The sequence below is a fragment of the Lacerta agilis genome, chromosome 12 (assembly GCF_009819535.1).
Source record: "Lacerta agilis isolate rLacAgi1 chromosome 12, rLacAgi1.pri, whole genome shotgun sequence".
Classification (NCBI taxonomy): Eukaryota; Metazoa; Chordata; class Lepidosauria; order Squamata; family Lacertidae; genus Lacerta; species Lacerta agilis.
Genome location: NC_046323.1, coordinates 43,231,000 through 43,258,872, shown reverse-complemented (window position 1 = coordinate 43,258,872; position 27,873 = coordinate 43,231,000). Strand labels below are relative to the sequence as shown.

General features: G+C 41.1%; 1 protein-coding gene across 5 annotated transcripts in view; it reads right to left on the bottom strand.

Annotated features, from left to right (window-relative positions):
• The window catches only part of DIP2C (disco interacting protein 2 homolog C), a 288,350-nt gene that overhangs the window by 43,941 nt on the left and 216,536 nt on the right, over positions 1 to 27,873 (bottom strand). For 3 of the 5 annotated variants that reach the window (XM_033165108.1, XM_033165110.1, XM_033165107.1), the window contains 13 exons: positions 20,561 to 20,684; positions 19,913 to 20,022; positions 19,064 to 19,166; positions 18,114 to 18,178; positions 14,418 to 14,511; positions 13,435 to 13,554; positions 11,724 to 11,838; positions 9,524 to 9,663; positions 7,408 to 7,544; positions 6,282 to 6,490; positions 5,370 to 5,484; positions 2,495 to 2,696; positions 700 to 809 (listed from right to left, as the gene is read on the bottom strand). In XM_033165108.1, coding sequence (XP_033020999.1) covers positions 700 to 809; positions 2,495 to 2,696; positions 5,370 to 5,484; positions 6,282 to 6,490; positions 7,408 to 7,544; positions 9,524 to 9,663; positions 11,724 to 11,838; positions 13,435 to 13,554; positions 14,418 to 14,511; positions 18,114 to 18,178; positions 19,064 to 19,166; positions 19,913 to 20,022; positions 20,561 to 20,684 — 1,644 coding nt within the window. Of the gene's footprint in view, positions 1 to 699; positions 810 to 2,494; positions 2,697 to 5,369; positions 5,485 to 6,281; positions 6,491 to 7,407; positions 7,545 to 9,523; positions 9,664 to 11,723; positions 11,839 to 13,434; positions 13,555 to 14,417; positions 14,512 to 18,113; positions 18,179 to 19,063; positions 19,167 to 19,912; positions 20,023 to 20,560; positions 20,685 to 22,415; positions 22,494 to 27,873 lie in introns of all 5 variants that reach the window. The other 2 variants (XM_033165106.1, XM_033165109.1) reach the window with 1 other exon arrangement.

The window sequence follows — 27,873 nt, the reverse complement described above, 5'->3', positions numbered from 1 at the left end:
AGGAATAAACTTAATACTTTTGGGAATGGAAAACTGAAAAGGCAGGATATAAGTATTTTAAAGCCAAGAATTTAAAATAAACTGCTGTACTACATCTTGTTCATCAATCAACATAGCAATGCTCTACTGTCTTAAGAGGCTTAAAACCGTTTAAGACTGTGAGATATGCCTGCATGGGTTATATGAACAGGAAACAATATATCCAAGAGATATATTCAATGAACATTTATAGGAATTATTGGGGCAACTTTAAAACTGAATACTATTCATAACAATTATCACGTCAGCCATAAATAAACACACACACACACACACACACACACACACACACATTCTCAAAGGCAAAAAAAAAAATATGCATTTTAGAATCAAGTCTGCAAGTGCTATAAAGTGATAGCCACATCTGGTTTCTGTATCACATACTGGCAATGAAATATAGGCCTGTTCACACAATCATCAGTTCAATGAAACCTGGCTTTTAGAATTTATTCATTTATTTGAAGTATTTATATCCTGCTTTTCCAGCATGTGTTCAAAGCAAATTGCAACCTTACTACGAGATCTGGAAATGACAATAAAGAAACTTCTACTCCAGTTTTGAGTTTGCCCGCATGTGTTCAATAAACGCTGCACGTATCGTACAACAACAATGCCATTCTGTGAAGCCCCACAACCTATAAGGAAGGTTATCTACTTTACCTTTCTGGCTTGATCGTTATCTTCTATTTGACCCAAATCTCTGCCGCTTGCCTGAGCAATTCTTTTTCCAGAGACGAGATTCCCCACCATCACAGAGGCAGGGCCAATTTCTATAGATTTTTTTTTGACAGTACAATTAAAAAAACAAACATGAAAGTACAACAATGCAAAATTCAAACCACTATATGCTGCAACACAGTACGTGCTAAAACTTGCTAAATGTGCTAAGTACTGTATCTCCTACATTAGATGCAAATGCTCAGCACACAACAGAATAGGTTCCCTTTGTGGGCTGGTTTCCCCCTATACAACCATAATTAACAAGAATGAAGCGACACACTGATACAGTCATACCTCAGGTTACGGCTGCTTCAGGTTGCGCGATTTTGGGTTGCGCACCGCACCGAACCCAGAAGTAATGGAACAGGTTACTTCCAGGTTTCGGCGCTCGCGCATGCGCAAAAACACTAAATCGCACTTCACACATGCGCAGAAGCGCCAAATCTCAACCCGCACGTGTGTAGATGCGGCGCTGTGTGTTGTGAACGCGCCTCCTACACGGATCGCGTTAGCAACCCGAGCATCCACTGTACCTAGATGACAACAGAACAAGAACATAAAAACATTTCCACCACTGAAGAAGAAGTCAACCAATATGGCTAAGGTGAGGCCAGAACCTTGACTCTTCTAACCTGGATATGTTAATAAGAAAATATAGCTTCCAGTCTACAGAATTTTGATGTCTCACAGAGGTATAATAATAAATAATAATAATTTATTATTTATACCCCGCCCATCTGGCTGGGTTTCCCCAGCCACTCTGGGTGGCTTCCAACAGAACATTAAAATGCAATGGTCTATTAAACATTAAAAGCCTTCCTAAACAAGAGATGTCTTCTTCATATGTCTTCTAAAAGTCTGGTAGTTTTTTTCCTCTTTGATATCTGGTGGGAGGGCGTTCTACAGGGCGGGTGCCACTACCGAGAAGGCCCTCTGCCTGGTTCCCTGTAACTTGGCTTCTTGCAGCTAGGGAACCGCCAAAAGGCCCTCAGCACTGGACCTCAGTGGTAGAGGAAAGTCAAAGACGCTTTACAAAAAGAAGAAGAAGAAATCATGACAGGCAAGGAGAGATCATTGACCAGTGAGTTTTTACCTCTAGTTATCATTCTCAGCTAATCTCCCTAGAGCTGAAGGAGCAGGGGAGATTAGATGAACTAAGATAACAGACAATAAAAAGCCTACCGGCCAGCAGCATTACCTTCCTTCTCATCAAGGTGAGCCTTTCCAGATTTCCACTACTGCTGGGAGGCTCAACAAACACCACAGCCCAACTACAGTGGTACCTCGGGTTACAAACGCTTCGGGTACAAACGCTTCAGGTTACAGACTCCACTAACCAGGAAATAGTACCTCGGGTTAAGAACTTTGCTTCAGTATGAGAACAGAAATCGCATGGTGGCAAAGTGGTACCTCAGGTTAAGAACAGTTTCAGGTTAAGAACAGACCTCCGGAACGAATTAAGTTCTTAACCAGAGGTAGCACTGTACTTTTTTGAGTAGCAAGGGAAACGTGCAGCAAGTTCACAGATGAGTGTCAACAGTTTGTATCTTCAATTGGATCAGAATAATTTTCTGCAATACCTATGTACTAAAGCTGGCATCTCAACGACTATTGAACCTATCATTGTAGACAATACTGAGCTAGATGGAGCACCGATCTGGCCCAGTAGAAAGGCAGCTTCCTATGTTTCTAAAGTATCCAGTAAGCCTATTATTCATGGAGCCATTGAGCTTACCTGGCTGTTTTTGTCTTGGTTTAGGCAGGTTTGTTACACAGGTGTGTGGACACATCAACACATTACAGGGATGCAGTGCTCCTTCGAGGAAAAGCTGCTTAGTTTCGGATAAGTGGATTCCACCTAGAGGAGTCTTTGGGAGTGTGTTTGCTGGTACCAGGGCTAGGCAGTAAACTCCCACTTGATGAATACTGTCTATAGCCTAGAAACATTAAAAAAGGGTATTTAATGCAAGGTCAGATGTGCAGGGAGGAGCTGTAAAAAGGTATTTGGAAATGCCCTCTAAAACAGGCACGTCCAACTCCCAAGAGACTGTGATCTACTCCCAGTATAAAAATACTGGCTGTGAGCTTGTTGAGCTTTTTTAAGGGGAGGGTTGGCCAAAGTTGCTGAGCTTTTTTGGGGGGTGGGATTGATAAGGAACACCCAGGATATCACTTTCCTTCAGCCCGCAATTGACCTGAGACACCCACCCAATCAACCAGTAGATCACAATTGACCTGTTGGACATGCCTGCTCTAAAACAATAATGTCATGTGTATCCCACAATGTACTGTGAATTCAAGGTAGAAGTATAAAAGGCTGAAAGTGTCAAGATTACACAGTTGGTGATCTCAAATAAGCAAACTCAGAGACACAAAACATGTCAAAACCAAATGGTCCATGGCTCCTTAGTCACTGTGCACATCGGCTGTGCACTACAAGCCAATGCTAATTATACCTATGAAAAAACTAAATTTGATTTTAATCCAGTCTTGTGTACACACAACACACACACACACACACTTATTTATTTCCTCCTACAACCATAGATTTCAAATAGCTACAGAAGCAAGAGAAAAGGAAGAACACGTTCCTGTCTAACTCTTACTAGTTCGCTGTTTGTGTATGAAAACTGTAGAAGAAGATTCTGGATGAACTGTCCGCTCTCCATCATGAACTTCCAGGTCATAAGTATGCCGATTATGGAATACAACAAGCTTCTTCAAAACTGCCCAGAATCTCAAAACATACCGGTTGTCCTCACATTAACAAATGAGACCTTGCTCTTACCAGCACACATATTCAAAATATTATAGCTTTAGAGAACACAAAAGAGCACAATCTGGTCTATACCACAAAGCAAGAGAGCCTGTGTGTCCCAATACTGACAAATATGCAATCCACCCGTGGATTCCACCAGAGTGTCATTGTAATGACCCAAAAGTCTAGCGGGGTCAAGGTTCAGAGTCTGAGGTTGCAGGCGCCTCCAGCTATGGAATCAAATCAGGTCCAGAGCTTCAAGACTGCTCCTAGAGATTGGAAGACCACTGAGTCTGGGGCTGATAGACAAGAGCCCACAAGAGCAAACTTCCATACCATTAGGATCTGTAACCTTCTCCTGAGCAATCTGATCCTGGTCATGCATTGCAAGGAGTGCACCAGAAGGGAGGATACAGAACTGAGGAGGATGCTTTAAAAGGCTCAGATTGCTCTTAACCCTATCAGAGCAAGTTGCTCACGTGGAGCTGTCCGTGGTCCTGCAACATCTGGCCTGTCTCGCTGCTTTCTCTATGGGATCCAGCATGAGACCTAAACATGACAGGGGACAGTGATATCCGACTCCTGCCACGCTCACCGATCCAGCCTTAGCTCCAACCATTGATTTAGCAAGGGAGCATTTCTGATGAGGTTTCATCTTCCCATCAATGTTTCTTGAAGCATGAGTAAAGAAACTTACTTCACCTGCAGAATTCCTCTACTTAAAATGGACCTCTACCAAAAGTGATTACAAAGGCAATCCATGTAACACAAAGAAGGCTGAGAGACCACCACCCAGGTAAACAGAAATAATTCTGACTTGCTTTGTTCTGTTCAGTGTTGTTACTATAGGGCACACTACTAACTGCAATACAATATTAAATACAAGTTAAAGGCACAAGGCAATTAAAAACTCTCCCCCCCCCAATTCACTACCATGCTACCTATGAGTTATGATTCTCATTAACCCACATGGTTCATTACACTTGAAACAAAACCACTTTGAAGCATTTTCTTTTTTCAATGAAGTATGCAACAGAACCTGGAATGCTATGCTGCCACATTTATAAAACTTCCCATGCTCTCTCTGAGTGCACAAGGCCTCAAAGAAGAAACGTGTCAAGAGACCTTATATACAACCACCAATATCTGGCACCTTCTGTGCAAACAGACAGTGGGGAGGATGCTGTCAGGCAGGTTGTGCTTAAGCAGCCTGTGGGTGGCAGGGAACCCAAGACCTGAAGGGAGTTTTTGACATCAAAGTGGAAAAATGAAGAGCCACTAAGCAAGGCTGGTATCACTTTTGTGCTTCGTATCCTGCTGTGAATACTCCACTGGCCTTTCACATGCCATTCCTTGATTTTTTCTTAAAGTTCATGCAAGTCCACAGCACGGTTAGTGCTACTCTAATCAAAAGACAGGGGAGAAGCAGTCGCTTGTTCCAAGAGGCGGTGGGGTAGAATTAAAATTAACTCTTAAAGCCTGTCGAAACAAAGAATATGACTCTTTGTGGAAGATTCCAGGGAGGATACAGGATTAATTGGGTGGCAGTGAGAGTGGCTTTTGTTTTATATATTGATGTCTCACCTCTGTATACAGGTGGGTAGCCGTGTTGGTCTGCCATAGTCAAAACAAAATAAAAATAAAAAATTCCTTCCAGTAGCACCTTAGAGACCAACTAAGTTTGTTCTTGGTATGAGCTTTTGTGTGCATGCACACTTCTTCAAATACCACCTCTGTATGTGAGTGGCAGTAGATGGAGAAATTTAGGCTCATACTTCCAGGGAAGGCGAGGCACATCTGGCCACCCCAACTTTCCATTTGACCCTGCGGATGACAGCTTAAGCAACTGTACCTGTAGCACTCTGCTCATCCACTGAAAGCTGTCTTCCTCTGTAGAGTCCGGCCTTTGCTCAGCAACGATAACTATCCTCTCGTCGTGAAGAACGCTCACTGAAAACACTGCTATTCTGTGGGGTGTGCAAACCAGGACAGATAACTGTGTAAGAATACCAAGTGCAGAGAAAACTGTATTTCATTATCCTCTGTGACTCATTACTCATTAGTTATGCAATTGAGAAGATTGGGGCTCCAGTTCTTATTTATTCTAGAAAAAGCCAACTGCATGCAACACCTACATGATTTTAAAATAGAGCACTGCTGAAGAACAGCTTTTAGAAAAGAAGAGCTTGTTTCAGATTTCCAAAGCTTAACACACAGAGTCATCGCAGAATATGTTATTGCTCTATATATGATCAAGCCCATCAATGTGGCAGAAAAATAAGGCTTAAAGTGACACAACAGCAAAAAAGCCACCACTGTCCACATTTTTATTTAGATGCATTTGGCTCCATTTGTGACACACTGTCAATGCAATGCCCTTTCCCAGAGAAGCTCGCCTACTCTGAGGTCATTTCAGTACCAGGAAAAGCCCTTTCTAATTTCCTTGGGCCTTTTTATTTGCTCCTGCTCCAAATTTGCTTTAGCTCTGCCACTATTTTCATGGTGCTTTTTATGTTTTCTTACCGATCTGCTATTCTGTATAAATATTTGCTTCTTTTTTTTTGTCTCACAGCAAAGCTGTCTTGAGAACCTGGTTATACAGTGGCATATAAATGCATAAAATAAACAGTATTTTTTTTTAAATAAAAAATGTTTTTGCTATAGCTTTTTTCTGGTATGAAAAGAGCATCTGCTCTAAGCAATGCAAATGCCTTTCCCACAATCCAATATTTATTTATTTCTGGGGGAGAAAAGTGATGCAAACCTTCCCCTGTAGACAAACTTCATTGGTTCCACCGCGAGCGCCGTGGCTACAATGTCATCTGCGTTGTGCCTCCGTCCGCTGACGACCATCAGCCCATCCATTTTGCCAACAACAAAGACAAGCCCACCTGGGCCAATAAATCCCAGAAGCCCAGTTCTTATGAAAGGGTATTCGCTGATTGGGGCACCTGAACTGGTCATAGGGAACACCTGCAGGACACACACCGGGGGGAGGGGGAGGGAGAGAGATAAGTGCAGGACATCAACTTTTATTTTGTTACTATAGCAAGAGTGTTCAGAAAATAGGTCAGGATCCACTGATGGATCTCTGGGTGACTCTGTGGTACACTGACAAGGGCTCCTGACTTCCAGCTGTTTAACAAGAGCAACAACTGAAATGCTTTTCCTGCCTGCCTGCCCTAAATTTGGCTGCAGAAATGAACGAAGCTCAGGGGAAACCAGGAGTGGGGTTCTGTAGGGAAGAATTACGAGCTCAGTTCTGATCTATTTGCAGCCCCTTTCGCAAGATGCATAGAGTACATTCATATATATGGTATATGAATACATTCATATATATATGAATATATATATATTCAAGTATATGGTACATTCATCCTTTTACCATAAAACCATGCATAAAAACATACACATTAAAGTGTACATCCACGTTACAGTCAATCCTTCCCTTCCCTTCCTATTAAATGGTTTCCAGTATAAAATATTCAACGTTTTGAAAGGGATAGCGTTTTCCTCTTTTGAAAAATAGTTCTCCATAAATTCTTGTTCCAACTGAGTGAGATGTGGGGCTCAGTGGCAAAGCATATGAATTGCATACAGAAGACCTCATGTTCAATCCCTGACACCTCCATTTAAATTATCAGGTAGGAGATAATAGGAAAGACCTCTACTGGAAACCCAAGGAAAGCTATTGTCTGTGACTGTAGGCTATAATGGGCTAGATGTACCCCTTGTCTAGCAAAACCGCCGGGAAAGTTTGTCAGTAGTTTCGCATGTCCACCAAAAAAACAAACAAACCCTGAATCATTAGCAGTAGTACTAATCCAATAGCATTATTCAAACTTGAAGGTCTAAGCAGGGAACATACTTGTAGAACAACTCAAACTCACCTCAAATGTGTTTTTGGTCATTCCAGAGAGTCCATAATAAGATGTACCTGTTGCAATAGCGCACACGCAGAGTTCCCCTACTTCATCTGTCCGACAGAGTTGAGGAACTCCATCAGGCTTCACGGCACACATTATGGCTATTAAGAGAAGGCAAAAAGGTTTTTTAAAAAGAAAAGAAAATACGGTTTGCAAGTCTTGCAAAAAATGCATGTAGATAACAGAACCAAACTGTCAAGTTGATTTCATACGTTTTATCGCACAGTATTCATTCAAACATTAGAGATTTTAAAATCTAGTTTTGCACCCTGCATGGGGTGTTAGATGTGGCTTTAATTGCTTGTGCTGTCTTTCAAGCTCTGAAACAGCTAATACGGAAGATATCTTGAGTTAGCTTCCTACCAAATGCCAAACTTCTATTCAGCGCCGGGAAGGGTTGTCACGGTAACTACTGTTGCCAGCACACACACACCTTTTCCCAAAGAAGAAGGTTTTCGAGTGGTGTAGCGAGAAGAGAAAGCTACAGAAGAAATTCTCCAAACAGAATCACACTAAATATTGGATTGAGGTTACACACTAGGCATTCTGTTCCAGAAAGCGAAGTGGAGATGGGTGTAGCTTTGGGGCTTCTTTCAGAGCAGGAAAGTGAAATGAGGTGACAGCGAAGTATTCGGGTGTTAGAAAAAGTGAGAGAATGAAGAAAACCATCAAGTAGAGGCTGGGGGACTTATTTCATTTTCTTTGGTAGGGTCCCTACCTCACCCTAACAGTTTAAATGGAAACACCTGTCTGCAAGACTGTTTGCATTTCTAATTAAAACCTAAAGGTTGCATTTCAGCTGGCAGAAGACCTTTGTTAAAACTCCGCGCATTTTACAAGCAGCCACAAAAAACCCCCCACAAGATGCAGCTTATATCCAGATAACTATGCACATGATTGCAGTCGTGTCATATAGCTGCTCAGGATGTGAACCAACAACTGCATTTTTGGAGTCTTCCTGGGAATGTGGCCACGGAGGCAGTTATGATGCAAATTTGCCGCTGGAAAACTGTTAAGGAGGATGCATGTAGAAGGATAAGAACAGCGCCAATACTTATTATATATATAAAATTAAGGCTGGGGAAACATGACACTGTCAAGAAAAGAAGTCTTCAGGAATCAGCCTGCACTACAACTTCATAGGAGATTATTCCACCATGCTAAAAGTTTCTCCGCCTCCTAAGGCTTCTGCTGTTTCCAATCTTGGTCATAAAAGGGGAATGCCATATAGGACTCCTGATTGATTGCTTCTGCAGTAAATCCCGAGACAAGCATATGTTTAGAAATGGGAAAGGAGCCAACGTGGCAGACGAAAGAAGGTTAAGCAAGAGCTAGAATGCCTTTATAAGTGCAAGGAGTCCTGGCTTTGCAACCCATTTCCATACGCTGTGAAAAGGTACAGCAATGCACCCAGCTCCACATTAGCTGTGGCTGTAGAATCAGATAAAGACACACATTTGGGGTGGGGAGGGAGAATAAGAGTTCTGAGCATAAAAGAAGAAAGAAACCATTACCTTGTCGCAGTTTTAAAACAAAGAAGACAAAAAGGGGGGTGTTTTTTCACATATGATTTATTAGAAGCTCTTTCATGGAAAAAAATGGCCTTACATAAAAGGAATTAAAGCTTTTTTGGAAGTTAGAACTTTTGGAAGTTCAGACCCAGGGTATCAATCTAAAAGTTATCACAACCTGCATAACAACAACAATTATTATTATTATTATTATTATTATTATTATTATTAACAACACATGTTCCATGGAGGAATACAAGGGCAGTGAGAGGGGAAGATTTTTTTTTTAAAGTTTATGAAAAACTGACTATGGTGTGTCTATGAATCATGAATATGGTCTATGGTTTTTGTTAAATTTGCTTTGAGTTTTTTGGCATGCCCACAGTTCACATCCTCTTCATATATATAATTGCAGAAATTCCCAAGTAAGAAAATCACAACACTTAGTTTAAAGCTATTTATCTAGGCTGTGGAAATCTGGCATGTCTTTGAATAACACAGTTTTTGTTTTGTTTTTTAAAGCAGATTTCCTATTTTCTGTCAAAAGCTTGGGGAGGGGGGAGCCTTACCTCCTGGCATCACCAAGCCAACATCTTGCACTGTTAAAACAGAAAGCTTTTCTTCAGAATCCACTCTGATGACTCCATAGGTAAGACCGTGCATGGACAGGACCCCTCTGCCTGGCGGCTGATTGCTATCATCTGTTGGCCTGCAAATAAGCAGAAAATGTCAAATAGACGGCAACTCTCAATCTGCAATGTTATACATATATATATATCGATCGATACATATATATTTTTGCCTTGACACACAAAACCAGCCTAGCCTATTTTATGTCAACACAAACATACATCTTTCATAGGACTTTTGAAGGTGAGAAAGCACAAAAGAGGAAATGCATCAAGGTGTTTGTTTTAGTGACAGAGCTCTTTGAACGCAACGCCATTTTTAGTTATGGCAGATGTTTTCACATCGTGCAGGCAGATCCCAAGACATATTCCAGATCGAACAATGACGTGAGTGTGCCTCTCTGCCTTTTGCAATCCGTACCAAGAAACTGCTGCCTGCAGGGCTTATCTTTAATTACTATGGCGTTCCCTGCAATGCATGAAATACTAGATGGGTATTAGCTAACCATGTTCATTAGGGGGGGGGGGAAGATGGCTGGTGCCATAAATTTAAATTAAAAGATGCTAAGGGGCTTTTCCCTTCCTCCCAACATGATACCAGCAAAAAAGGATTGAGCACTCCAGTTATGGGAGGGTTTTAATGTGCATTAAGCCATAACAAATGAGAGGCTGGTAAACGGGCAGCCGTGATTAATGTCATATCCATCATTTAGAAGGAAGGATCAACCACACTATTGATCAACATTATCTCTGAGCCTGTACCCTTCTGCAACTGTCATGCTGAACATAATATCACCTTGTATATATTTTTAAGGTGAGCTTTGTCCCATCATCACTCAACACTGATACAAATAAGCTGTACAAGTACCGCAAAAAGAAAATAAACTTTATTAGAGAGAGTAAGCTTAGACCCCCAATACTCATCTTGTACATAGATAATTGGTTTATGATTTTCACTGATTTCCATTGCATTTAAGTGTGCATAACGCATGGTTTCTGGAAGCAACTCAAAACATTTCAAATGGATGAGCAGAGAGCATTATTGCTGTGTTTTCAGAATCTTGGTGCTAACTTGCAAAGTCCTTAAAGTCCAGAGATGTTAGGCATGCATCATGAATAGGGCTTCAAGTTTTTGTTGTGGGGTTAAAAAATGCTTTAACCATTTGTAGGTTGCAGCCCATGGTTTCTAAAGATACATGCACAAATTCTGTCCTGCCTAAAAAGGAATATCCAGTTGTGAAATAAGAAGAATCAAAACCACATGTTCTGCATGCTACCCGTCATCTGGTAGCCTGACAATGATTTCGAATCATTGCTGGTTTGTTACTGTAGAATTCGTCATGGCACAAATGCCACATGTCAATGAAAGTTAAGTTAGAACCATGCAAAGCCTGACATCACATTTGTAGTCTGCTTTCTGTCTGTGGGACCTTCTCTTTATGTCAATTTTATGCTGACAATTGTATTATGAGACAGGCTAAGCCAAAAGATTGTGCCCTGCCCAAGCTTATCCAGCAAGTGGGGAATCTGAACCCGGGTCTACCTGGTCCAACAGTGCAGCCATTACACCAGATCTATAAGCTACTTGTTTGCCAACAACACTATGTGCCTCCTCAGGTAAATAGCTTTCATATATGTTTTGTGGGTGAAACCATGGGCATCAGAATACAAAAACCTTATTGAAACTCTATAAAACCATTGAATAAGAAGATGATCCTGAAAAGATTCAGATGCCAGAGAACACTCAAAAAGCTATCAAAAGAAACCAAGCATTTTAGAGCAATAGTCTTGTATGTACCAGTAGTTGAGAAAATTAACTTCTGAAAGAAAAGGAAAAAAATAGAATACAAAAAGTTTAATATAGCTGTCTTAAATATATAAATGTTTTGTATCCTGTAATACTTTAATGGGAAACACTTAAACAAGGTAACAGAACCTTTTAAATTTATAAACTGATTAATTAAAAAGGAAGGAAGAAAATAACAAAGAATTAATAACAACAAAGAGTGATTTAAATTTCTGATCCAAAGGGTTCCTAGAGGTCCAGTGACTGATATTTTCCATTTATTCAATTCTAGGACAGCTGCATGAAGCTATGTTGCCTTCAGGATCACTCATTTTAAATTTAAATATACAGTACCTTCTAATAGCCACTGTGAGAGCCTCTGGCGAACTAGCACAAGGGCAAATGACTTCTTGTCTGAGGCCTTTGCTTTGGAAGACATTAAGAAATGCATCACAAGAGGAAATAGACCCTGGAGTAAAAAGAAAATCTGACATCAATATAGGGTCTATATGCAATAAGCAATGTTTCCAGGACAAAAATAGAGTAATTCTGAACAGAAAGTGCCCAAAGAATCTAACTGATTCCATCCAAAGAGAAATAAATTTGCTACCAGCCTAGTTACAAATTTCAATCTATAGAACTGCACAACTAGTTTCATGAGCCCAGGAAGGCTTTTAATGGAACAATCCACATCATGCAATCTGCTTTTGAAACCAAGGGCTTTCCAAAAGCAGTCGGTATGGGTTTTGCTCTTCAAAGGGGAAAGGAGACTTAGAATCCCACTGGGCATGTCCTGTACATAGCTAAAAACAGCTCTTACTATTTTATTACACCTTAATTAAAACAAAAAACAAAAACTCCCACAGCACATTGGCATCTTAAAAAGAGATCATTCTCCTTCATGTATGGTTTCAGCAGAGAAACTGTCCCCAACCGCTTTAAATGGCTTAATCTCACTTTTATTTTTCATACTTCGGTATGCACATAAAAGTACAAAATACATGCACAATGTTTCCAAGTTCCAATTAAAGGTGCTAGTGTTTTTACTTGTATAAATCTAGACAGGTTGAGGGTCTGGATAATTCAAAGATGGCCATCTCCCATACGAATCTGTCTAACCAATTAAGTTATCTATGGAGACTCCTCTGTTGGCGATGCAGAGAGTGGCAACACCTAACAAGGCCTTCTCAGTGGTGGCACCGAGGCTGTGGAACTCCCTTCCTCAAGAGGCTCACCTTACTACTTATTTATTAGTTTTTAGACACTGTGTGCAAATAGCTTTATTTCCAAGGATATCTGAGATTTAATGGCTTTGTGTTTAATTGTGGGTGTTGGCTCTTAGTGATTTCTTCTTGATATTATTTATGTTCTACTTCAGATTTGTAGGTCTATTTGGGCAAGTATAGAATAAAAACAACCATAATAACGAAAATACAATTAGGTAGATGGAAGTTAAGAGCAGAAAATTCTATTTATTTTGTACTTTGATATGTGTGCCCAAGTATGAACATAAAAGAATTTCCCCTGTTTCAAATGATTTGTGGAGAAACCTTCTGCTCTTTTGTACTGCTTAAGGATAAATTTGATTCAGCCTTTACATAACAAGTTGTCATGTCACTTATAATTGGATTTGCTTCTATGGAGTATCAGGTTTGCTCCAGGATTTGCTAAAGAAAAGAAACCAAAACACAATCCTCACACACACACACACACACACACACACAATCCAAAATGAATTAGCTTCTGAAAACGCTTCGCAGCAAACCTCAAAATGTTCATTAACTTTTTTTTCTTTTTGGCTATTCATGACAAAAGGAATTATTATTATTACACAAGTAACAAATATCTGAGGAAGCCACCCACAAGTCACAGTTAGTGGATTGTATCACTGAAGCGGTCAGAGAACGCCCAGTCATAAACCCTTAACGTTTATATTTATTTCCTATTTTTATGCTGCTCATGCATGCAAAAGAAAACATAGGATGCATAAAAACAATACAAAATAAAATTAAAAATTTAAAGCTGGAAGGGGGGAAATTGCTTTTGTTCCACAGCCATCACTTACATGGATTGGCGCCATCAGCAACTATTAGCATACGGAGGGAGGAGAGGTTGATATCTCGTTGATCTCTATGCGCTACTAATGCCCAGTGCATATCCCTGGATTTCACACAGGCAACTTTCGCTGGGTACCAGGATAGCGGGAGGAGAAACCGAGAGAAAAAGAGGAAAGAAGAGTTGGGAATATGAAGTTCAAAACTTGTCCAAGCGTAGCAGAAATTGCTTTCGATGAAAAGAATGGCAAAACAACCAGAAGATACAAAAGATGTATTATTTACTTTGACCTATCACATATACCAGGGAAAGGAAACTTCCAAGATCTCAATTTGGACTTCGTATTTTATGGCCCTTCAGACAAGCCACAAAGGCACAGAAAGGCTGCCTAGGTTCTAGGCTTCACCTCTTACAGAAGTGGCTGGATAAAGCAGGTGGAATCCTGGAAGACAAAGGCTTGGAAAATTTCACCGACTAGCAAACAGGGAAGCCTAACACAACTGTAGCAGTATAGACTGGGGAGAACCCTGCTTAAGTAGAGCCCTCTGGCAAAGCCACCAGACATGCAACAACAGAGAAGATCAAGCCAGTTTCTAACAGAATGAAACCACTACTGAACAACTGGCTGCTTGTCTTTTTAATACACAAGCTGCAATGGCTTTCCAGGTGCGTCAAGAGCTGTGTGTCCCAAATGACTCTTGCTATTGCACCTATTCACCCATTTAAAGCTATAGAAAAAAATTAATTTACAGGTGTGTGCAACTACTATTCCAACACCACCGCCATTACGTTTTAGACCAGGGATGGGGAAACTGCAGCTCTGCCGATACATCAGCCCTAGTCAGCACAGCTAAAGGGTCAGAGGTGATGGCAAGGGTCACAGATACTCTATCCGTGTTTTACAACTTTATATGCTGCTTAACTTCCATCCTCTCAAAGCACCTGTGGGTTTGTGTGTGAATGAATGTGCGTGCACAGGTACACAGCCCTTACCTTTGTACTGGCAGACCTTCTGTATCCATGAAAGTGGGTTCACCTTCATTAAGGAATAGGGGATGCTTATAACATGCATCATGTTCATAACACTCTGAAATTAAGTGAAGGGAACACGGGTTTCAGCAGTAATGAAACAAACCGCAACTCTTCGTTAAAACAAATCCCAACTCTGTTGTAAGTGCTGCATATTTTTGGTTACCTATCGAAAAGGGTTTAAGACTAGGGACTCAGCTAGATTGGTAAAGAAAAGGTGCTTTATATGCGTTGTATATGCAGTATAACACTGCGACACCAGATGGTGCTGTAGAGTCCCATTTTTCCCTGTATGAGTTTACAACATGCTTAACTGAATTTGACGTGTCTAGATCCAGCCATGATCTCAATACATGAACCAAAAATGACAAATGGTGCATTTCTAAAGCAGTTCTTGTTTTCAAACCCTTTTACAGAATTGCGAAGTAAATAAGGTCACTACAGACTAAAGGACTTGTTTGCTCATCACTTGGCGATTGATTGTAGGTGATAACTTGCAGAGTGAAGGAGCCATTGCGGAACAGAACATCAGAAACTGAAACTTTCATAGCCTCCAACATCTCCTAAAAACTAAAGGATTCTGATTGGAACCAATTCACACATGCAGGTGCAAGTCAAGTGTTCAGTAATCAAATGACATACAGGCCTGTGTGGCCCTAAATCAAGTTATGTTTATGGCTTTTGAATAACAATTTATAGCTTTGGAATGATCAACGGAGTGATGAGGGCACGATACGCTATGCACATCAAGTAAAAGGCAGAGAAACTAGAGAGAAACCTTTATCAGCTAATTGAAGATTAAGTATAAATTTTCCTGAAATCCAGAATCTGGTGGGAAGGCAGGTATTTTTCAGGAACTGAACAAAATTTTGTGAGGGAAATTTCAATATACTGTACGTAGTCTTGTTTTCTTATCAGTTCTAAACCAATTTTTTACTTAAAGAATGTAAAATCGTTTACAAATAACTTCACACAGAATTGGATTTGGAGTTGCATTTTTCTACAGTGGGATGGGCAGTAATTTCCTAATACTGCAGATTGTCCTACATTGTTATTTAAAAATCACTTGGAGGGGAGTAAACTTTGACAAAAACAGTATTTTTAAATCTTGCCTTAAAAGTATTTTTATTATTTGAAAAAAAGAAATAGCTCACAAGAGTTTTTTTGTTCCTCCCTTTAATTTTCTCTATATGCCGAGTTTAACTGGGGAAAAAGAAACGAGAGGCCTCAGGGGAGGGGGAAACTGAGCCCCGCCCCACCTCCAATCTTTTTGAGTTTTTCCCCAGGCTTTCACATCTCTAGGGACTCCAAAAGAGGTAGTTAATCCTTCCTAAAAATAAGTTATACAGTACATTTGCCCCAATAACCTCAAAAGGTCATCTGAGAGGCTTAAAATAGGAATGCAAAGAAAACTGTTTTAAATAAGCTAACATGTTTCATTGCCTAGGTGGGTGGGGCGGAGAGAGACTGTAGGAATGACTGGGCTGGAAATCAGCCAATATAGAAATAAATGACTCCGTAGAAGATTAAAATTATAGACATCAACCCCAGAAATAAGAGAAAACTGGCTGGAGAACTGCAACAACATTAGTAAACTTTTAGCATCACATTTCGGCTATCACAAATGTCTTCAAGAAAATGTGGTACAGATACAGCACAACTTTTGAAACCATTAAAAAAAAACCTTTACTCACTACTTTGGTTACACAGACTCTCAAGAAATAGAACAGTGTTTCTGAAACTTGGGTGTCCAGCTGTTGTTGAACTACAACTCGCATGATCCTGGTCCGTCTAGGTCAGGCATAGGCAACCTTCGGCTCTCCAGATGTTTCGGACTACAATTCCCATCATCCCTGACCACTGGTCCTGTTAGCTAGGGATCATGGGAGTTGTAGGCCAAAACATCTGGAGAGCCGAAGGTTGCCTATGCCTGGTCTAGGTAAGGATGATGGGAGTTGTAGTCCAACAACAACTGGACACCCAAGTTTGAAAGGCACTGAATTAGAATCATAATAGTTCAACATTACTATCTGTAAACTATTTAACATTACAGTCATTCCTCCACTCTCTTAATCCTTTCTTTTAATTGAGCAGCAGAGCCAATTATATTACCATTAGCCCAGGCATATTAAATCACTGGCGTTTTTCAAACTGAGCAGAAAACCAAAGTCTGCAGGATGTGCAGTTTGTAATATTGTCTTTTTGGTATTTTGAAAACCAAAACAAACCAATAAAAAATATCAGTCACTAGTACTATGTTTAATATTTTATAATATCAACATGATAATATTAATATTATTAGTTATACCCAGCCACTCTAAGCAGCTCACAGCATATATCAGAACATACTAAAACATCAAACATTAAAAACTTCCCAATACAGGGCTGTCTTCTAAAAGTCAGATACTGTAGTTGTTTATTTCCTTGACATCTGAAGGGAGGGTGTTCCACAGGGAGGGCGCCACTACTGAGAAGGCCCTCTGCCTGGTTCCCTGTAACCTCGCTTCTCGCAGTGAGGGAACCAGCAGAAGACCCTCGGAGGAAGACCTCAGTGTCTGGGCAGAACGATGGGGGTGGAGACACTCCTTCAGGTATACTGAGCCAAGGCCGTTTAGGGCTTTAAAGGTCAGCACACTTTAACTATCAACACTTTGGTTATCAACATTCTGCTCATATGAACATTTTATTTTACAACGAGGTTCTATGATGACCTTGTGGAAAAAGCAAATGTCCTGAATCAAGCCCTTGCTCCTATGATCATACACAAGAAATATGCATTAACTTCAGTGGCTACAAACTATTACACAGGAAGAGACCTGAGACCTCTAGAGACAAGTGTTCAGAGGACCTGGACAGCAGCTGGCCATCTTTGCCCTATTAGGGAAATCCCCTTTGTCATTTCTAATTTTGTTCCCTTCAGAGGAGCCACCAACTATAATATCATGCATTCTACCTTTTAATTCCCTGTAGATGTTTGAAAGCAACTCTCATCATGCTTCCAATTATTAGGGGTTCCACATCTAAGTTAGGAATAGTTCTCATTCACGCACACACCTTCCTCAGCATGGAGCACCCCACAGCTGGAAGTCAACCAAGGCTGGAGATGTAAATCAAAATATTTGCTGCATTGCATTGAACAGACCTGACAGAGTTTTTCGCTTTTGATTCTTAGATGAATGTTCACCAGAGCCCAACCCCAAAAAGAATACTTATGGAATTGAATTACTGTCTGCTGTTATTACTTCAATCATTCTTCTGGCCTCTCTCTTGTCTCCTTCTCTTATGATTACAAATATAAAACCTCAAGCTGGCTTTGTAAGTATTCTAGGCTCAAGGGTGAGTCAAAGAAAGCTCTGTTCTTTTTCCTTTTAGAACCTTCATGTTCAGAGGCAGTACATCTCCAAAGACCACATGTGAAGAACAAGAAGAGACGGAACTTCCCAGGCTGTCCACTACTGGAGAGAGTTGTGGATTCAGAAGGTCTTTGGTTCCCTCCTCTCGCCAACAATGATTTCTGCATCTACCAAGTTTCCTAATATTTCAAAAAAATCCATCTAGCATCAGAAGGTAAGCATTCAGAGAATGCTCTGACTTCTGATTGAAATGTAAAACACAACATTCTCATTTTTAAACCATTACTTTAAAGAGCAGTTATCTTACCGTAAGAATCCCATGCCATAATCCTACATCTTTCTTGAAATCTAATACGTTCACAATGGTTTCAGCTGTGTGACCAAAAAACAACAAAACAAGGTTAGTTACTCACTGTGTAGCACAGTCTGCAAAAAAAGCAGCCCACTTTAAGAAGTAATTGTAATAAAATCTTGATGCTAAAAAAACTGCCACCAGATGAGCGGCAGAACCATTTGAGATAAATCGTTACTGACTGATTGCTCTTGGCCAGACCATTTCTTCTTTCCCCTCCCACTCTTGTTTTCATTTGCATTCCATGTCATAACCAATGGTTCACTTCAAAACAGGCCATATTGGGGCGTTGTTGAAAACAAAGCATTTAAGAACAGCATATAAATAAAGACAACCGAGATGCTACCAAGACTTGCATTTTGGAACTGGGAAATACAAATTTCAAGAGGGTAGTGATGCTTACCCTAATGCAAGACAAGCACCACAACCCATGGAATTCTTCTCCAACTGGGATTTTAATATAAAGGAGAAATGGTATCCCCACTCCATCAGTTCTCCCAGCTAGCCAACCCCAAGTGCTCTCTCGCTCTCGCATCACCTTTCAAAGCCCTTTCCCTTCCACCTACTTACCTGGATGGTGTTGCTGTTATAGTGTCAACAAGTGGGAGGGAGAGCTCTTCCCCACCCCCACCTCTAGCCCTAAGTAGCCCCTAGGAAATACGGCTTCCTCAAGGGCTACTGTAATGGCGGGAGATCTTGGAACCCAAATCAGATTGACCAAGAAATAGAATGAATTATTTCTCCCATGGTTGGTGGGGGACAATGGCTTAGTCTGATCCAATCCAATCACTGTTAGGGCAGAGGAGAGTCATTATCATCTTCATTCTTCAAGAACTATTATGCCAGCTGCAAAGAACCATGGGGGGGGGGGAAGTTTCAGGAATTAAGAGACAATGCTGAAATACCTTCTGTGTATCCACATGCCTGTGTAAGAGCTTGGCAATGGGTCAGAAGTGCGATTCTCGTCACAGTAACCCCGAGAACACTTCCATCTTTGCATGTTTTGTACTGCAAGAGAATTTTTTTCTCATCAAGATTCAGGGAACCACAAAAACGCAAGGAACCAAAGGGACGGGCATCTGAAAGCAGCCTGGAGGACGGCTCCATCCAGACTACAAGGCCCAAATCCTAAGGGCTTCTGTGGAATATGCCCCTCTGCCATTTTCATCATACTAGCAAAGATACGTTGGGGAGGGATGTGCCTGTATGCATGAGACAACAAAAAGGGCTCTCCTTCTGTGAGCTACAACTGCTTTCTGCTATTTGCCAGGGGGAATGGATGGCTGGTGTGTATATTAAAAAGGTAAAGCTTTGCCAGAGCCTCTGTTCCCACCCTCTACACTCCATGCAGGAGCAAGTCAGTGGCCCTGCAATACTAACTCGGCAAACAAATGATATGCCCCACCCAGTTAAACAGTATTAATCAACCAGTATTCAGCCACCAAGATTTCAAACTTACTCTGCCAGCTACCTGCTTCTTCATTCACATATCCTGCTAATTCTCTCTAGCCCTCCATTATCCTCACTCCCTAAAGAGCCAGACAAAGCCATTACAAAAACCTCCCTCCTATCAATACGTTCTCAGGTTTGTACTGGCTGTAATGGCAGGAATGAGTCTGAGTGTTTAATTGATCACACCAGATCCCTGGAGCTCTTCAATCTGAAATTCTAAGAATATAGGAAGGCGATTTATAACATGTAGGCCCATCTTGTCTGCACTGACTTTTAGTAGCTCTCCAAAGACCTGGACTTACCTCAATGTAAGCTGTGTCATTGTTTGCATCTTTGATATGCGGGAACCAGTCTCGAGGAGGTTTCGATAGGTGTTTTGATTCAGTGACAAACCATAGCAGCTTTGGCCAGCCTTAGAAGTAAACACAAAGTGTTGCTTTTATTTTATTTTTAAAAGCTTTAATTGACCATAATGGGTTTTTTTTATAAAAAAATGTACTTAATAAAAATGGGATTATTAGAATGTACGAAGCAGCCTTATGCCGTATCAAACCACATGGTATGAAAACTAGCTCATCTAGCACAGGGATGGGGAATCAGTGGCCCTCCAGATGTTGTTGGACATGCCTGTCCATTAGCCATGCTAGTTGGAGCTGATGGGAGAAGAAACACATAGAATCATAGAGTTGGAAGAGACCACAAGGGCCATCCAGTCCAACCCCCTGCCAAGCAGGAAACACCATCAAAGCATTCCTGACAGATGGATGTCAAGCCTCTGCTTAAAGACCTCCAAAGAAGGAGACTCCACCACACTCCTTGGCAGCAAATTCCACACCTAGGCTTTTTATTCTGTCTGATGCCTGAAAATCAACGCAGCTCTCTACACTCCCTCTTCTTCACTATGCGATGTACATGCAATCAGTACTGTGACTTAGCAAGAGCAAGCCTACCTTTAAATTGTGGTATTTCCCCTGTAGGGCTCTTAGGCAGTCCTTTATGGCAGGCGTCACTAGTCAAGGCCACCGTCACACCACAGCTTCCGAGCAAGAAGCCTATCTGCTGGCTTCCTGCGTCCTGGTTGAAGACAAAGCGAGAAAGAAACCATGGAAGTAAATCACTACAAGAGCAGTAATGGAAAAGTCTGCTTCAGAACACATTTATGCAAAAGGCATTTGCTTTACCTAGCCAACCAAACGCTTTTGAAAAGACATCTACTGCAACAGTCTGAGCAGGCCTCTTTGCGTTCCGCGCACCTGCATTTCTATGACAAGGGCCAAGGATGCCGCATCCCGAGAAATCTCACCTTACTTCAAGAAACAAATCTGGAGGACCACAACATTTCTAGCACTTAGGGCAAAGGCTTGGGGACAGTTTTTTTGTGAACTTTGCAGAAGCTCGTGGCAGGGAAGGGAAAAGGCACAACCGGGTTCAGGCAGCATAATCATGCACAGGTATTATTAGCAAGGTCGCTTTCCTGTCTACTTAGCAGGTAAGGCAGATTTTCCTCTGTCTCCCATATTGTGAGATCTCGGGACCACCAAATCAAATAGATCCAGCAGCAAGTTCGAATCAGGCAAGTGAAAGCACAATACATGGCATTCGCTGCCGGAGGATGTGGCGATGGCCGCTGGCCTTGAAGTCCGGGGGGGGGGGGTTGAGTAAAAATTCATGGTGGAAATGCCTATCAGCCATGTAACCTCTGTGTTCTGAGATGCTTGGGATAAACAATGGTGGGGGCTTGTTGCCTTCGTGCTCTGCTTGCGGGTTTTTCAGAGGAACCCCGCTGGCCATTGCTGGAACCAGATGGCTGGAATAGAGGGACTCTTGGCCTTCTTCAGCTTTTATGTACGTAATTCATACCAGGCACAATTTCCACGATGGATTTTTAAATTATTATTTTTATTTTGGAGTGGGATTGGGGTGGAATTGGAGTTTACATAACCCCAAGTAAAAATAAACATAGCAGCCACTGCATGCGTCACCTTTTCTCCCTACCTCTTCTGTCTTTGATCATACACCGATTATATCTTGGGGGGGGGGGGAGAACTAGTACCAAAGAATAGTTAGAATGGTTACAAACTAGTGCTCCCTCAGTTCTATCAAGGCTTCCGTGTTTCAATGCGCGCTGGCAGTCAACATAGTAAAAGCAACCCACAATGTGCATATGAAGTTCCTGGATATACCCCATGCATCTGTTGAAGTCGTACCAGCCAACAACCAAACACCATATAATATATATATATATAAATATATATTAAAAAGCAATAGTTCTCTAGGCAGAGAAGGAATTGAAAACAGAATAGAAAATTTTGCAGTGCGAACTAAATATCATGATGTTCTCGAAAACAAAACAAAGAAATTATGCATTGGGGAACTGAAGCAAACAAGACAAAGGGGGAAACTTTGAGGCTATTGAGAAAAGTCGTACATAAAAAGTAAAGCTTTTAGACATAGATCTGTGTTTTCCACAATAGGTCCAATTCAAGTGTCTTTTTGTTTTTTAATGTATCGTTACGCCGAATAAAAAAAGCAATCAAACCGAGGTAACGACATGCATCACGCCCCAAAGCTTAGCACCAGTATTTTCATACCCAGGTTTGAGAAAATGTTTTGTTACAAAGATGGGTTTGCGTATGCTGATTTTTTGAATGGCATGGTGGATGAGAAACTGGTATATAATAGACTTTTATAACCTTTTCAAAGTTCAGACATCCAACAAGTTGTCAATTTTATTTATTCGCATTTTTTGTTTGTTACAATAATTATTAGAGATTTATTTCCAGCTTGGCAAAGTTAAAAACATACTTTTGCAAGAAAAGTCTTCAGAAATGAGCTCTCATTTGGTTTGGCTTCTATGAAAATCCAGACAGAAGGAGGAGTCCCCTTGTTAAGATAAATAGAAAGAGACAAGAGGATGAAATCATGCCATTTTGGGGAATAACTCTCTGCATGCTGTGCTATCATTAGCCTGAGGAATATCTGAACTAGCCAGACCCTGGCAAATTTACAAAAGTTTAAAAGGTGTTAACAAATGCATATATTAATATTAATAATATATCAATACGCTAATATGTAGCATATATACATATATTAATAAATTATGCAGGTATGCTGAAAATGAATCCTGTATTATCCTGTGGTCGATACTTTCAGCCTACCACTAACTTTTCCCCCTTTCGTTATTTCCAGAAAATGTAGTTCTTTTCTCCTTCAATATAATTAAACCTAGTTGCCAGTGTCATCATTTACAAGCCACATCAGTGGTTATTAAGACCCAGGTTAGGCAATCAAATTTCGATTAGTAATGTTCCAAGACTGACATGTTCTCACAAACCTACTATGATTAGTTTTCTGACTTATTCCAAGGCAAGTTAAAATATATGATTTTAGGTTCATACCAACTGCCCAAAGTCCGTTTCAAAGCAGGGATCTAGCTACTGTTAAACCCAGCTTCAATCACTTGGGCCTCTTGGTCAATCTGCCACTTGGGCACAAAGCTCAGTGGGGGGCCCAAATGGAATTGTTTCCATTTGTACATGTCCCACAATATCCACTTTGGGCAATCTAGCATACATGGGCTCTCAACAGATGCTACAGATACAAATCTCCATTAAGGCTTATTTGGAACAGTAACTACCACCAGAGTTTAATGGTGTTATTTGCACTGAAGACCTTTCAGTGCAGATATCCACATGCTCTAATAGCCACTCTGTCCATAGCCGGGTTTAACAACCAAAAAGCAAAGTGACTTTTCCCACAGTCATGTCCTCTCCATCACTTTTGTCAACAGAGCCCATGGAAGCTCATTGAAGGTCCCGGACATACACGGGAGTTTATGCCAACCACTGGCCAACTACACTAGAGTCATTTGTCATTGACCTGCCTGAAAGTCAACAAATGCTGTGAATTTGCAGTGCCTAAAAGACTCAGGGAGGGAGGGAAAACAGAGAAAGAGAAGAAGAGCAACTCTAGTGAATACAAACCAGTAAGAAGATTTGTTGTACCTCATCTTCAGAAGACTTGGGATTACAGATGAAAAATACAGGTTGACACTACACAGACACAAGTATCCCTATATAGAAGGAGAAGATGAAGGAGAAGGAGAGCCCCACATACTATGTAGATTTTTCATCTAAAAATATATATTTGTGTCATGTTTGTGTGACTCAGGTTTTTCATAAATTCTGTTCAGGAGCTCTTGGGCCTTCCTTGGATCCTTTTCCATCAGAAAGTGAGCCACACACTGAAGAAAACCGTAAGATGGCTTGTGTGCCTTTGTGCCAACACACAGAACATACCAATGAATCAGCTGAATTAACAGATTTCAAAGCAACTGAATAGTCCGTGTCCTCAGTTTAACTCACATGGGGCCTAATACATTTTCTATTATTCTAAAGTAACGGGGGGGGGGCAACCTGTGGGTCTCCAGATATTGTTGGACTGCAGACTCCTATCATTCCTAACCACTGGCCATGCTGTCTGGGTCTCATGGGAGTTGGAAGTCTAGGCATATCGGGAGGGCCATGGGTTCCCTACCCGTCTTCTAAAAGGAACTGGTTTCCTGGCAAAACCAACAAATGGGTAAAATTCATCCATTGTAAAAACACTGTGGACCAGACTCCTACTACCCGGTATGCCAAGAAATTAACCAGTAAATGCATTAAGGAAAAATGGGTAGCGTACGAAAGGAGGTAAGGACAAAGTAAAGGCCCAGGGAAAAGAAGATGATCTTGTAGGGGCATCTGGAGAACTATGAGAAGATGACAAAGCAAGAAGATACAAGGAGGGAAGCAGAAAACCTAAGTCAAGAGGACTACAGGAGCCAAATACTAAATTACTGTGTTTCAAGTAGCATTTGCACTTGCCATACACACCAGAAAGAGCATGGGAATGTCCTCACCTGATTATCTTTATTACACCCTCCACCCTACCCTAAGCTCCTGTTCAAGGAAGCTGCCATCTGTGCATACACTGTTATTTGTGCATGCACAGTGGCAGCTGGAACTGTACTAGCCTCAGCTGAACCACGGCTTGTGTTTTCAAATTAGATAGCAACTGATTTGAGGGGGAGAACATATCAAAAATAAACATTTCTCAAGAGATTACATGGTACATATGGATTGTGGCTAACATCATGTGTACTCAAGATTAAAATACCAGCAGTGGAAACTGGAGCTGGAGTAAATGGCAATGTGTACACAGCCCAAGATAAAGAAAGATGTGGCAAAGGCATTGGGAAACAGGGAAGATAAGCTGAAATTGGCTTTTGCCAGCCATGTGAGCTACAGCTCATACACTTGGCCACATTCCCCACCTCAGGTGTTTGTGCATAGAGAAGGCATCTCATTACTATGCAGACACCGTTGTTGGAAGAGAAGTTCCATACAGGTGGAATGAAACCTGTTATGTATGCCAAAGGGACATGTCGAACCTCTTGAGCTCCTGTAGCATTCTTGCTTTAGTAGCTCATCAGTGCAAGCTATCTGAGACATACTACGTAGCATTAAAGGAGGGTTGTTTCTAAAAGCTTTGCTTCGTTCTTGCCTATTTTCCTGCTACCCAACACAACAAAATCACTACATTGTGCAAACCTTTCCTTCAAGCACAATTAATCCCTAAAGGCACAAGAGAAGAATTAAACAGAGTTCACATTGGTCAAGCCCATGTGGGATTTTCCACACATTTCACTCACTTCAGGTCATGCTGTCTATCTACCTATCTACTGTACCTGCCTATCTAATGCCTTCTGCCACTACACTGTTGCACCAGTCTACCATCCTCGCAGAGCCTGCCTGCCATATTATGTGCAACCTCCGAAATGTGCAAGGCTCCATTTGCTGAAGGAATGCTACAGAGAGATCCAATAATTGAAAGAACAAAAGATTAGCTGAGTCTTTGGGTATCGTAAGCCTCCAATCAAAGTCAGAAAGAAATTTGCAATTGACTAATGACAGGACCTTTTTCCTGGGGTGAAGTGCAATTTTCACCAGCTCCTGCTGTATATAAACAAGTTCAGGCAATAACCAGTCACACAGATTACGACAACTAAAAACTTCAATTTGTTGTCAAAACCAGAGTCTAAGGTACTGTAGTTGCTTTTGTATTTTCCTATATCAAAATACACAATTACCTCAAGTTCCTTTTTTCATTATTTTTTGTGACAGAGTGATATCTGTTTCCAAAGCAGTCTTGGCAAGGTTTAAGCCAACTGTCTAAAGTCTTCCAGTTACTTTTTGCAAAATTTCAACAGACCAGGTTAGAATAAGACACAGAATGATTCTGGCACTTTTTTGTTCAGCTGCCTTTTCAGTTTTCCACAAAGGAGAACCCAATGACAATCTGGGTGGGGGGGGGCAGTTCTCAAATACAGAACAGAGGACATGCATATTATATTTGGGGGGGGGGAGGAAGAGAAGAGAAGAGAAGAAAGTCTGGAAGGTGCTGTTTCACCTGTCATTTTGCAGCAGCGCCTAGAGAAACATCCTTGTAGAAGTTCTCCTTCTGCGTAATACTGTAAGGCCCTGATCCCAAAGCTATGAGGAATCTAGCAACCGTAAACATGCATGTGAAAAGACCAGTATGAGTCAGAAGAGTCCATCTGTACCTTAAAAAACACCTGAGCCCATTGGAGGACTCTCCCCACCCCAGCAAAAGCAAGTTATTCTGACCCAGTTAAGTTTCATCAACCCCACTCCAACTCTGTACACGTGTTCATAGTAAATTTCCTATAGGGCCACATAATCAGGTTGCTTCTCGCCCCACACATCAACGCACAGGAAACTAGAACTTCCCACTGAAACGCTCACTTTTTTAGCACCGTAGGCCTCACAATTCAGCATTAGTCAGTATAAATTGCAACTTAAGGAAAGAATCTGGATATTAAAATAGTGCTGATATAATGCAATATGAATCAATGGATGTGTTCACACATTAAGATTAAGCCCAAAATCCTGGCCTAGCACAGTTGACAATTAACTAGGAAAGTCTTGGTGCACATTGTCCCATCATTCGTGCTTTGGTTCTCCCTTGGTGTAAGCAGGATTAACAAAACAGGAAGCAATTTTTGTTGTTGTTGCTCCTTAACAATTTGCAATTGGTAAGCCAAAAACGAACCATGGCTTAGGGCTGGCTAATAACTACAGCTTATTAGAGAGCAACAGACCATAGGTTTGGAAGTAATGGGAAATTAAGGCTTCCAGGTCTGCTTATCCTGCTTATGTCAGGAGTGAAGTAAGAACAGTTGGACAGCATGCTCCATTTGCTATGTGACGGTCCTTCAAATTTCTGAATGGCGCTTTCATTCTTAGCAGTCAGTCTCTTCTCCAGGCTAAACATACCCAACTACATTAACCTTTCCTCATAGGAATTGGTCTCCAGAACCCTTGCCATTGGACACCTTTTATTTTTTCAATAACTTCTGCCAAGAACAGGGTCAGTTTTCTGGGTAAGGTCTGACCAAAGCAGAATACAATAAGACAAATGGTTCTTGCCATCTGGACGCTATATTTATGTGGAGACAACCTCTGTATCACACTCCTCACTCATGTTTAGCTCAAAGTCAACTAAAATGCCTTGATCCCTCCTTTTTTGGCACATACTGCCGTCAAGCTGTGCATCACACATCCTGCATTTGTGCAACTGATTCTCCCAGCTAAGTTATTCAACTCATTTGGTTATTTTTGATCCAGTTCTCCATCCTGTCAAGATAATCTTAGATACTGGTTCTGTCTTCTAATGTATTAGCTACGCCACCCAGTTTGGTGCCACCTGTAAATTTGATGAGCATCCCCTCTACTCCTTCATCCAAGTTATTCATTAAAAAATACATATTAAGTAAGACCAGGCTCACAAGAGAACAATGCACTTTCCCGTTTTCCACTTCTCTGAAAAGCCACTGATGAGCACTCTTTTGGAATGGTACACCAACCAATTTCAAATCCACCTATCAGGAGCATCACCCGGTCGACATTTTACCAGCTTGCCAACAATAATATTGTGGGGGACGTTGTTGAATGTTTTACTGAAATGCTACACCCACAGCATTCCTCTACCTGGCTAGTAACTAGAGATAAGGTTAGTCTGGCAAGCTTTGTTCTTAAGAGACCCATGCGGGTTCTCTGTAATTAGATTTTTTTTTCTAAATTTATTTAGATTGACTGCTTTTTGATTTGTCGCCAACCCTTTGGGGGCATTGGCCTCAACCGTCAGCAGCTGCCTGGCCCCCGCTTTTTCAGATGGGGACAACATTTAGCCATGTCTAGTC